Source organism: Podarcis pityusensis (assembly GCF_964106645.2).
Source record: "Podarcis pityusensis genome assembly, chromosome: Z".
Classification (NCBI taxonomy): domain Eukaryota; kingdom Metazoa; phylum Chordata; class Lepidosauria; order Squamata; family Lacertidae; genus Podarcis; species Podarcis pityusensis.
Window position 1 is genome coordinate 35,128,762 of NC_138044.1, and position 12,348 is coordinate 35,141,109.

General features: G+C 37.8%; 1 protein-coding gene across 1 annotated transcript in view; it reads right to left on the bottom strand.

Annotated features, from left to right (window-relative positions):
• DIAPH2 (diaphanous related formin 2) overlaps positions 1 to 12,348 on the bottom strand; it is a 346,556-nt gene that overhangs the window by 205,246 nt on the left and 128,962 nt on the right. The window contains exons 21-22 of the mRNA XM_080990485.1: positions 12,049 to 12,150; positions 1,920 to 2,159 (exon numbers count right to left, since the gene is read on the bottom strand). Coding sequence (XP_080846611.1) covers positions 1,920 to 2,159; positions 12,049 to 12,150 — 342 coding nt within the window. The remainder of the gene's footprint in view (positions 1 to 1,919; positions 2,160 to 12,048; positions 12,151 to 12,348) is intronic.

A 12,348-nucleotide genomic window follows, 5' to 3' on the forward strand; every position in this document is an offset into this window, starting at 1 on the left:
CACTTAACATTTCATTTACTTATTCATACTAAACTATCATACTAAGAGTTTGTTAGAATCGATGTCAAACCTTTTATTGCTAAAACTGTATCTTGCTACATGGTGAAGCAATTTGAGACAGCTACTGCAGAGATGTAATTGTTCATTACTTGGATTTCCACCTAGCACTTCTAATGGATTACTTAGAACTGTTGGTTCACCATCTCTGAAATAACGTATTCATAAATCCATGATCCTATACTGAAATATATGTGCGTGTGTGTTACTGCTTATGTCAGACTAGCATTTTGCAAAACTATTTTTTAGACCTACAGAACTGAGAAGGCCAGTTGTAACTGTTTGATATTAAGTTATTAAATTTCCCCTGTAATGTTATTTTTGACTACAAGATCTGTGAAGCAATTTTTGCTGAAGTAGCCAAAGTGGACTTTGAATATATGAAGAATTATGTAAGTTTTCAGTTTGGTATATTAAAAATTAAATCCGATCATAAAAGGGTTACTTATCTGTGGAAATTAACTTTTTCCCATTAGATATGTTTACTTAGCTTGGATTTTAAATTGTGCCAACTGAATATCAGAACGGGAAATTTTTTAACAGGCCAACAAATGTCCATTTTGGCACATACAGAGCAGGCCAGATCAAATACCCTGAGCCTTTATCCTACAGGACAATAAAACTGAACTAGGGATAGATTCCTCTATTTACTTCACAATTTTATAGGTCAGTCGTATGATTTCAAAATTAAATAGCTGCTGGTCAAAGTAGACACTATTGGGTAGCTTTATATGCCCTGTAACACATATGTACAATCTTGTTGACAATATCAATTTTTACATACAAAATTTTTAATACACACACAAACATATTGTATGTAAAATTTGGGACCAAGATAGTTGCGACTAATTCCCCATGCTTCAAATTTAGCAGTGCACATGGGGATGGGGGAGGGAGACCTTAAAACCAGGTTAATCCATGATTGATTCATCTACATGTCTCGGTATACAAAAAGATTTAAAGAGTAACCATTTTCATAACATGCATTTCCAAATGATGTTGTAATCTTTTACATTCACCCAAATAATTTTTCACTGTGGTTTAAAATAATAATTTAAAAGAAAAAAACCCAAAATATGTGAAGCGATTACATAGTATTTTCTATCTATTTCACAATGTAAATAACAAAACTTTGTGTGGGGCTTCTAAGAAATATTGTACCCAAACACCCCACTTGAATCCACAGTTGAGGAGACTTCTTTATAAAACATTTTTCAACTGGATATTTCAAAACATATTTTAATCAGATTTAAGAAAAACTTCTAGAACTTTCCAATCAGTATTAGATATATCACCATATTTTTCTGTGTATAACACCCCCCCCCCCGGGTGTATAAGACGCCCCCTATTATTGGGGACTCAAAATCAAGAAAATGCACTATGCACTATCCATGTATAAAACGACATCTTATTTTAAACTTCAAAAATTTAGGAAAAAATATAGTCTTATACACGGAAAAATTCAGTATTTTATTATTAACTTCATTGATGCCACACAGGAATATGGTGTTTCCATCCCAACTCTACCAGATACTTTTCAGTGAAATTCAGGATTCTTTCCTTGGGTTGAATGTTCACATATCAGCCTAGCAGAAACATTTATTGATCTATAAGAGTAAGCAATGTTAACAAACAGACCTTCCATCTCACTACTTGCATAAGAAGGTCACCTGTGCAAGAGGGGCAAGTGCCAGGTAACAACTTGTTAGCTGCTCTTAAAGTATTATTTCCAAGCTAATATCTGCCAAGAAATAAGACTGTATAGGTAAATATTCAGGAACCAGAGGCAACATTATAGCAACATTTAAAGATATTCAACACTACCACCAACAGTTACGTATTTTTGTGTAGCTTAGGCTTACCTTGCAAAGAAAGCTAATATTAAAGCCAAGTGACTGAGCATTTCTTGAGCCTGAATTCATGTAGTTTCCTATCAGTAGCACAAGTTCCAACAGTCTGCTAAAATTTTCACTCTTCTTCAGTTCCTCACAGGCGATTGTTACTGCCATGATGCCAGGCTTGATATTGTTTATGTGCTCTTCAAATGTAAGTTTGAAAAGGATGCCATTGAGGCGAGGCCGTAACATTTTCACCGAGCTCATCTGCAAGATTAGAAACAGCTTGTGGATTATGTGCAAAAACACTCTTCATGCAATACATCAGAACAAAATAAAAAAATTCCTTCCAGTAGCACCTTATAGAGACCAACTAAGTTAGTTATTGGTATGAGCTTTCGTGTGCATGCACACTTCTTCAGAGAGAAGGTATAGAAGGTATCTGAAGAAGTGTGCATGCACACGAAAGCTCATACCAATAACTAACTTAGTTGGTCTCTAAGGTGCTACTGGAAGGAATTTTTTTATTTTGTTTCGACTACAGCAGACCAACATGGCTACCTACCTGTAATCAGAACAATATGATCACTTTTAAAATATTATTTTCCATAATGTATATATGCCACCTGAAAAGACATATTTGCTCTACTTCCCATAGTAGTAGTAGAAGCCCATGTTTCTTTATTCCTGAGACACAATTACTGCACATTTTTACCATTTAGGTTAAAAAAAACACAACCAGGTAAAGGACCCTTGGGTGGTTACACCCAGTCAAAGGCAACTATGGGGTTGTGGCACCCATCTTGCTTTCAGGCCAAGGGAGCCAGCGTTTGTCCACAGACAGCTTTCCAGGTCATGTGGTCAGCTTGACTAAACCACTTCTGGTGCAACGGAACACTGTGACCAAAACCAGAGCACACGGAAACACTGTTTACCTTCCAGTCGCAGTGGTATCTACGCTTTCAAACTGCTAGGTTGGCAGAAGCTGGGACAGAGCAATGGGAGCTCACTGCACTGCACTGATTCGAACCGCTGACCTTCCAAATGGCAAGCCCAAGAGGCTCAGTGGTTTAGACCACAGCACCACCTACGTCCCTGTAAACAGTATGACTCAAGGGTTTACCAAGCAAAAACAAAACTTTACTGATTCTGAGGACCCTTTTCCCTCCCTTCAGAAAATATCTCTCTTTTCTCCTCATGCCATCTTATTGTACCATCTTCATTCATCTCTATAATACGCAGCAGTGGGCTTTTAAACAGCATTATTCAATTAATCTCTGCCTATCCTTCACCATTCCCCCTTTCTTTGTGTCCTTTTCTCATGCTGTTGTCTTTTAGACTGAAAGCCTAGGGACTGGATCACTTTTAATATACTATCAGCACAATGCCTAGTTGTTGACATGTTTTAGTATCCTTGTCACTGATATTCACAATGTAATAACCTGTTGATTCTTCCCACCCACTCTCATTAACCCCTTTCTTTTGTTCTTGCAAGGAGATAAAAGGGAACATCCCCATATAGCTCTATTTCCTTTTTCCTAATATTCACACACTGTGTGATTCTTGCTCTCTTCTTCCCATTCCTGCTATTCAAAAGAAGCTATTGATAGGGGAAAGAAGGGAGAAAACTCTGTCAGGCAACTTAAGAGTCCAAGCTTAACTCTTCAGAGGGCTGAATAAGACCAAGGGTGACACACACATTTCCAAATCCTGCTTCAATAATTATTTTGTTTCCCAGCGTAGATGCCCCAGTTAGAAACACTGGGAGCAGAAGACACACTGTCTCACTTTGCACAGGATGCTAAACCAAACCATAGCTTAGCATAATTGTGTAGGCACCTGGAGAAATCATAGCCACTTTGCTCCTCCTCCAGTCCTGCTGGCATGGCTTGGCTTAGCAAGTTGTCAGAATCTAGACTTATGGCTTATCTTCTCCAGATAGCTGCAAGATGTAAACCCAATTTTAAAAAACAAAACCTTAGTTATAGCTCAACTAGAGCAGAACAAACCTCAAGCTAGGGTTACACAATAACCAGGGCTCAGCTCTCAACAGCACAGCAGCAGGAAGACTGGTTGAGGAGCAAAGTGGCCATAATCTAGGACAGGGGTCAGCAAACTTTTTCAGCAGGGGGCTGGTCCACTGTCCCTCAGACCTTGTGGGGGAGCCGGAGTATTTTTTTTTGGGGGGGGTGAATGAATTCCTATGCCCCACAAATAACCCAGAGATGCATTTTAAATAAAAGGACACATTCTACTCATGTAAAAACACCAGGCAGGCCCCACAACATTTTAAATAAAATCTACTCATTCTATTCATGTAAAAACACGGATTCCCAGACTGTCTGCGGACTGGATTTAGAAGGCGATTGGGCCGGATCTGGCCCCCAGGCCTTAGTTTGCCTCCTATCTAGGAGCTCACACATCCTCAAAAAACCATCATTTGGCTTAACATTGTGTGCAAACTGGGACATTTTGTGGTTAATGAAATAGTAACAAAAATTTAGCAAGAAAAGGGTAATAAACATAATATAGATGTGTATACCACTTTGTAATTTCTGAGGGCCATATACTAATTACTGCACTTTTATTCATAATTTGAGATGTTTTCCAAATATATGCAATTTGGAATTATTGTTAGTTATTTAACACAGAACCAAAACAAATGAACAAAAACCCTCCTTTGACCAGGTTTATGGAAGGAAAAATATTTAATTAATACTAGCTTAACCAAAACTGTTTTTTTCCCTTTGACATTAGGAGGGGAAATGACTCCATTATATTTTTAAGCCATGTTCACAGCCAGTCATGAATCTGTAGGAACATAATAGTTATTGGGGATACACAAATAATGCCACAGGCAGATAAAATCATTAAAATCTTCTAGTCTTACAACAGCATTCGGCCAGACTAAGCCATATAAGCACCTAAAAGTATTTGATTGAAACCAGTGACAGTTGTCAGATGTGATCTTTTACTGCATTTCAGATGCCTTACTCTTTTTTTAATGATTCATTGCATAAGTGCTCTAGGTCACTGACCACAATTGTGCATTATGCAAAGGTTTATTTGTATTATGAGGTCATTGTCCATCAAAATGCTACCAAGGGAATTTCATTATTTTGAGTTGATCCTACACTTTATTAAAAGGGGGAGGAAGAGGCATTGACAGATTTTTATAACTGTTACAAGTGCGTTATTTCCCTATGGACCATCTGATTTATGCTTTTGCTACTTACAAGATTTCTAAACAGTGTTCCAGTCCTGTCACTGAAAATAATCAGACCTCCCTTTGAACAGATGGGGAATTCAGTCAACCATATCCCCCTCTCCCAACAGGTTTTGTTTCTGAGCCAACACAAAGTGAGAATCAAGTGGAATTTGATGGTCTACAGCAGGGGTAGGCAGAAAGCAGACTGAGATTTGCCACTGGGTTTCTGGGTCCTTTTCAAAAGATCAAAAAGGATGTTTGACATCTAATTGTTTAATGATAGCAACCATTTCCCCCTAAAAAATAGGATGCTAAAATGGAGAAAGCAGGGGGTAAGAGTGGAACCAGCAATCCCCACCCCTTTGAATGGACTGTGAGCTCATTATGGTGGCCTTGTTTGCTCATCAACATAAGCCAGAGTACTACTTACCACAACTGCACATATGTACTGATTCCCCTTCAGGCTTCTAAAGACAGTCATTCTTTGGCTTAGCGTGTTGGCCAAACTCAAGATCATAGTTAAGGTCTTTCTCCCTTAGGCATGACTTGTAACCACAGGGCAAACCTTGGCTATATGTTGTGGTTAAGGAGGAGAAACCTTAAACCCTGGTTTGGTTGACAATCCCTGGTTTGGTTGACAATCTGAGCCAAATATTGATTTCGCTACTATGTTGACCTAAAAGACCTAGGGAGGGTGCAAAGCTGCAACAATCTCTTCAGCAGCTAGCACGTCTATGCTAAGCAGTGGTTTGCCTTGGTGTGGAATGGGAATTCAATCACTAAAAGCAAGTTTCTGATCTCAGAAGTGTCCTGTTTCTTATTAACATAAGAAGAGCCTGCTGGATCAGGCTGCATCAACCGGATGCCTACGAGAAACCCAAAAGCAGGACAGTAATTCTAACTGTGTGGCCACCCCTTTCTAAACTACTATTTTCCAATTTGGCCAAGAAGGTAGAATGGTGGGGGGTAAGCAGGTCATGGAAGTGTGGTATGTCCTTATGCTGTATAAAGGGATTCAAGATATATGTATAATAGAGCCATGCTGAGAAAATCTAACTTGTCTAACTTGTCTAAGACTTGTCCTGGTCTAACAGGGATTCTGTATATTTCAAAAACTCACTTCCAGCATTTTAGAAACAAGCACAGTTCCACTCAATTCACCCTCACTTGCTCTTTTTCTAAAGTACCAATAAGAAAACACAAAAAAGAGGCTACATTAAGAACGAGATAACACAGGAGGCATAGTTTCATTGATAGTTATGGTTTGAAAGAGTTTATATGTATGTGATGGTTAAATTGGACACTGGTTTTTTTGTAGGCTTCCCTGATGAAGAGCAGCAAATCGTCTACTAAATAATTAATAAATCAGGGTCTTGACTACTTAACTACTACACTTCATTATTAGTTTCGCTAATAAGAAACAAAACAGAAATCTTAGGATTTCATTTGAAGAGATTTGCAATACTGTGGCCTAGCACTTATTAGAAGTGTTTCTCAAATTTTGCTTCCTTTTCTTAGTATGGATAGGTGTAGTGTTAGCATTTTTTATTCACTGCTTTGTGGGAAAAGATTATTTGGTTTTGAAGAGCCCATTTAAGCAAGTTAGGTTTCTACTTTAATATTAAAATGCAGGCACCAGTAGGATGCATTTATTACAAGTGCTGGCATACTAACCAAGCTATATAAAGTGCTAAATAATAATGGTAATAATAATGGTAACTAATCATACAAGAAGGTGTTTGGAAATTTGATTATAGGAGCTGACAGGAAAGCAATATAATCAAATGAAGTATTATTATCATCTTTTTATTATTTTTATTTCATAAATTTTATACATCACTTGAATTAAAAAAAAAAATCAAAGAGGTTTCACTTAAAGATTAAAGTACAGGTAACTTGCAACTTACAGGCATTTACCCGCATTTCAACTTTACGCGGCTAGTTGAAATCACATAAATTAAATGCATGGAAGGCAAAGAGCTTAAAAGCTCATTTTGTACAAGCTTTACTTGGCATTGACACGGCTTTGAAACTTTCACACTTGCTTACTGTGCTCTAGGATGCTCTCACAAGATCGTGCAGGCACTCAGTCGTCCTTGTAGATCTCGCGAGAGCCTCCCAGAGCACAGTAAGCAAGATGGAGAGCTTACAAACTCTCTGCCTTGCTTAGAGGGAAGGGCTCAAGACCCATCTGACGTGCCACTTCTTGAAGATAAGATTGGTTATGCGGTGGTTTTTGAGTATATGCTTTTTGCATATGCACCCCATCCCCAGAACGTTAGTTCTGTTTAAGATGTGAGTTACCTGTATGTCACTAACCTATACAACTCACGGTGAATCGTTAGCAATAATATTGCTTCAAGATAACAGGTGAGTTTTTAATCTCAGAGGCTTACAATAGCACACTGTGGCAGCAAAGACTAGAAACTCCTCTTTGCTATCTGTCATTAAATTTCATCTCACTCATATTAGATGTGAAACTTCATTTGATTCTAAGATATAACTCCAAAAAACTGTAGTTCATTAGAATATATAATTCATCTTAATGCTTCATCTAAATGAAAATGTGATGCTCCAATTTTCATGCACAAATAAGAATATTAAGCTAATTAGTCTGTTATAATAAGTAACCTAATTACAAAGTGTGACTTTTCTAAATGAATTTTAAACATCTAATTCTGACCTTTATTAGGTTTGATGGGTATATTGATTATCCAATTAAAACCTTATATTAATAATTAACTTACCTAATTTGTATATGCAAATAGGTATACACATTCTGAAAAGAAAAACTTCAAATAGAAGGCAGCCTTTCAATCATCCTCTTCTTACGTAACCTGTTCTTAATAGCAGTATCCAGATTATTATACCAAGAGGTCTTTTAGCCAAGCTATGATCTATAATTGCCACCTGAACAGGAGAAATCTCCATACACTGTCAAGTTAAACAGATTTTTTATTAGAACCTAATGCTTCAATGTCAGAAGTATGTGCACAGAATTGATTTCTCCCTCTTACAGAGAGGAAAAGAGAACACCCATGTACAGTTATGCACTAGGTGTATATACACCTATTTTGATACAGCTTGGCAAAGAGTTCCTAAAACATGCTCAATACAATAGAAAACTGTGAATACTCAATGACAATGCAATGTTATAAATGAAGTGGCTTTTCAAACATATATTGTAAATTCTACAGACAGAAAAGCCATGACATTGAGCTCTATTGCAATTAATTAGTGTATAGCCAACCAGAAGGGTGTGTGTGAATAGTATGGCCTTCTCACCATACAGTGGTGCCTCGCAAGACGAAATTAATTTGTTCCGCGAGTTTTGTCGTCTTGCGATTTTTTTTCGTCTTGCGAAGCACGGTGTCGGGAAAGTTTTGGAAAAGCTTCAAAAATCACCAAAGTCTTTAAAAACCTCAAAAAAGGCTACCACACCGCGTTCTAGGAGTTGCTCCTCGAAGTCAAGTCGCAACTGTATTAACGGTGTTAAGAAAAAGGAAACAAACTTGCAAGACGTTTCCATCTTGCGAAGCAAGCCCATAGGGAAAATCGTCTTGCGAAGCAGCTCAAAAAACAAAAAACCCTTTCATCTAGCGAGTTTTTTGTCTTGCGAGGCATTCGTCTTGCGAGGTACCACTGTACTTCTTTCTTGATTCCCCCTTTGAAGTAATTCTCCTTTTAAAGAAGGCATTGGAGGTTAAATTCCCACATATGTATATAACATGTAGTTTGATAGTAACACTCTCTTCCCAAAACAAATATAGGAAAAAAGCAGCTATTCAAAATCGGGATAAGCCTTAAGAAGGACAATGAGATATTATGCTAAGATTAATTCATTGTTTAAAATAGGGAAGAGCTGTGGAAGGCTTAGCTACCATGAATACGTTTCAAAAATAAAGATATAAAACAAGTGAGCATCTATCTATAGTAGGTAGAAAAGGGTGGAAATAGCTTTTGATTGAAGCTTCACAGTTTCCTGAAAAGGAGCATTTGAATGAAATTTTACACAAAGCAAACAGATTATATTGTAATATAAAGGCAGAGAAGGAGTCAGAATGTATGCTGAAAATAAAAAGCACAGCCTTAGGCAAAACATTTAGTTCAAATTCACTTTATGAAGTCTATGTTCAGTGATCTACAGCCAGGTAAATCTTTATTCAATCCAGCAGAATTACTTCTGATATGTGCAAGGATAATGGATTTGGGTGTTTTCGGGTTGTTTCAAGTATGGATTTTCAAATATACACAATAACAATTCCCCCTTCTCCTAGGAACACCACCTCAACCTAATCTTAAAACTTAATTCACATGTTTAGGAACTGAAGGTGGCTTCACCCAGAAGTAACTAATGTTCACATGCTACGTAAATGGATTATTACTTGGTCAACTATAGTAATCAACCTAACATATAGTTTTAAACAACCAGGAATTTTATCCAATGCTTTTGCTTGTACTACAGGTCATAAAGAACAAAAGTGTCTGTGAAATCTACTTTGCACCAAAGTAACAGCAGAAGTGGACACCTCAGGAGTCTACCTACCTACCTATCTATTTATTTATTTATTTGAACCCTGCCCACTCTGGGAGGCTTCCAACAAAGATTAAAAATACATTAAAATGTCACACATTAAAAACTTCCCTGAACAGGGCTGCCTTCAGATGTCTTCTAAATGTCAGGTAGTTGTTTCTCTCTTTAACATCTGATGGGAGGGCGTTCCACAGGACGGGCGCTACTGTGGAGAAGGCCCTCTGTCTGGTTCCATGTAGCTTTGCTTCTTGCAGTGAGGGAACTGCCAGAAGGCCCTCAGTGCTGGACCTCAGCGTCCAGGCAGAACAATGGGGGTGGAGACGCTCCTTTGGGTATACTGGGCCGAGGCCGTTTAGGGCTTTAAAGGTCAACACCAACACTTTGAATTGTGCTTGGAAACGTACTAAAAGATGTAATTGAAGCTTAAATGACATCTATGCTAAAAAAACAAAAACTGACCCAATGCTTTTTAGGAAAAAATATTCATGTGACTGTGGGGAATACCCCCTAAAAAGCCTCTAAACATCCACTTTTTTCTGCTCTCCAGCTCTCCCTCCCTTGCTCTTTCCACACAACTTCCTCTTCAACCATGGTTGAAGCGGGGCTGGCTAGAAGCTGTGCAGAAAAATGACTGCTGCTGCTGCTGCTGCTGCTGCTGCTGCTGCTGCTGCACATCAGCTGCTAGGCTGGGAGGCTGAGCAGCCAAAACAAGCCCCACTGTATCTCCTGTCACTTTAGAGCTTCCTCCGCTTTCACTGAAGTCCTCTTTGGGTTCTGGGGTCTCCTTGCAAGCCACAATGACTCTTCAGTTCTCTCCCACCATTTCCTGTTTTGAATCTTTCTATCTATCTATCTATCTATCTACTTACTTACCAGCACTGCATATATACACGGTCACACATGAGTCAATCACATGTATGTGGGAGGGGGTTGTATAGTATAACAAATTGTTAATACAAAGAAGTGGCCCAAGTTGCTGTTACCTTGTCAGTTCTTGGCTGTTAATCACAGCTTCAAATGCACAGTATTTTAATCATAATGAATCCAGTTGTCCTCAATGTTTAAAGAAATGTGATATATAAAGACAGTCAAATGTTGTTTTTTTAGAATTTCTCACATGTCACTATTGCCCTTTCTCCAAGGAACCTAGAGCAGCACTCACAGGGTTAGAATATTTTATCCTGAAAACAAACATATCAGGGTGGTTTGGCTTTGAGAAAGTGACTGCCCAATGCCACCCTCTGATCATCAGGGATGAGCTGGAATTAAATTTGGCCTTCTCAGCATTTTAGCCACTCTACACATTGGTTCTTTTCAATGACTAGACACAAAATCCTTTGTACTAAGATTGACAGGGGAAGTTCTACTTGAGATTCCTTCACCTGATGAAAGTTATGAGGATGCAAAATGTGAGAGTACTTTCTCTGAAGCAGTGCTTTATCTCTGGAACAAACTGTTTTCCAAGCTGAGTCTAGCACCACATTTCATTAGCAGAGGAAGATGTATTTATTTGTTCAGCTCTTTGGAAGGGATAACATTATGCCAGTTAGTCTTTATTGCCTGCTTCTGTGATCATAGGTATTAGGTGTTGATAGCTTTAGAGATTACTTTTTTGTGTCTGATATGTGGTATTATACTATGTCACAATTAATTCTGTTTTAATTATTTATGCATACTGTCCTGGGGTTTTTAAGCGAAAGTTTATAAATCTCATAAACAAATGCCATGTGGGCATACTACTGTGCTACAAGACCTTGAATGTAGAACTTCAGAAGCGATTACACAAGGAGCAAAATATCTACTCTTATCAATGCATGACTTGCATAGAAGCCACTTAGTCAAAATGTAACATTATTTTAGATCTACATTGTGGCCAGTAGGTAAAAAGGCGTAGGCCATTTGCCACTGCAAGGCACCTTTCAAATGAACCAGATAGCAATAAGATATTCTATTGTTTTAGATATTTGTGAGCACAATACTGCTTCAGAAAACAATTTTGAAAGCTGATGTGACTAGAAAGAGCACATGCATTGCTGCTATTGGCTAGCATATTATTGCACATATATGTATGTTATTTAGATAGACTTTAACAAATGTTTTTAAAGGGGATAATTTTGGGGATGAATTTATTATTTTGAGCCATTTTGGGTACAGTATAAGTTTACTCTGTCCATGTGGTAAGATGATTGGCAGAAATTCTTTTCTGCATGCTCTCATCATCAGTAGCAGGAAGGGTGGCAACCAGCCTAATGACCATTTTATGGTACGGCTGTATTATTAAGACAGCGTATAGCTATGCACTAATAAAAAAGCAGCTACTATTTTTAAAGAGATGTTCTCAGAAATCTTTGGTAAACTTGCCAAAATGCACAGTGGACATCAATTACAGGTTGAATTTATGAAACAGAACTTACCACAACTCCAAATTGTTCTGGCTCACAGAGATCATCATACTCATTCTTTAACTCGGCTAAGGCACTGAGCTCTTTCGGTTCAGGGAGGTTCTTTACCAAATTCTAGTGACACAAACAGAAATAAGAATTATTTTTATATTTATTAATCATAGGTATAGATGATATAGATATAGATTTATTATGCTTCACCTAGCGATGTGAGATGAGAATATTCTTGAGCATATTTTCTGCTAGAAAATTCTCCACAAACTGTAAATTCTAATGTAAGAACCAGTTTTACAACCCACATTTAAAAAATCT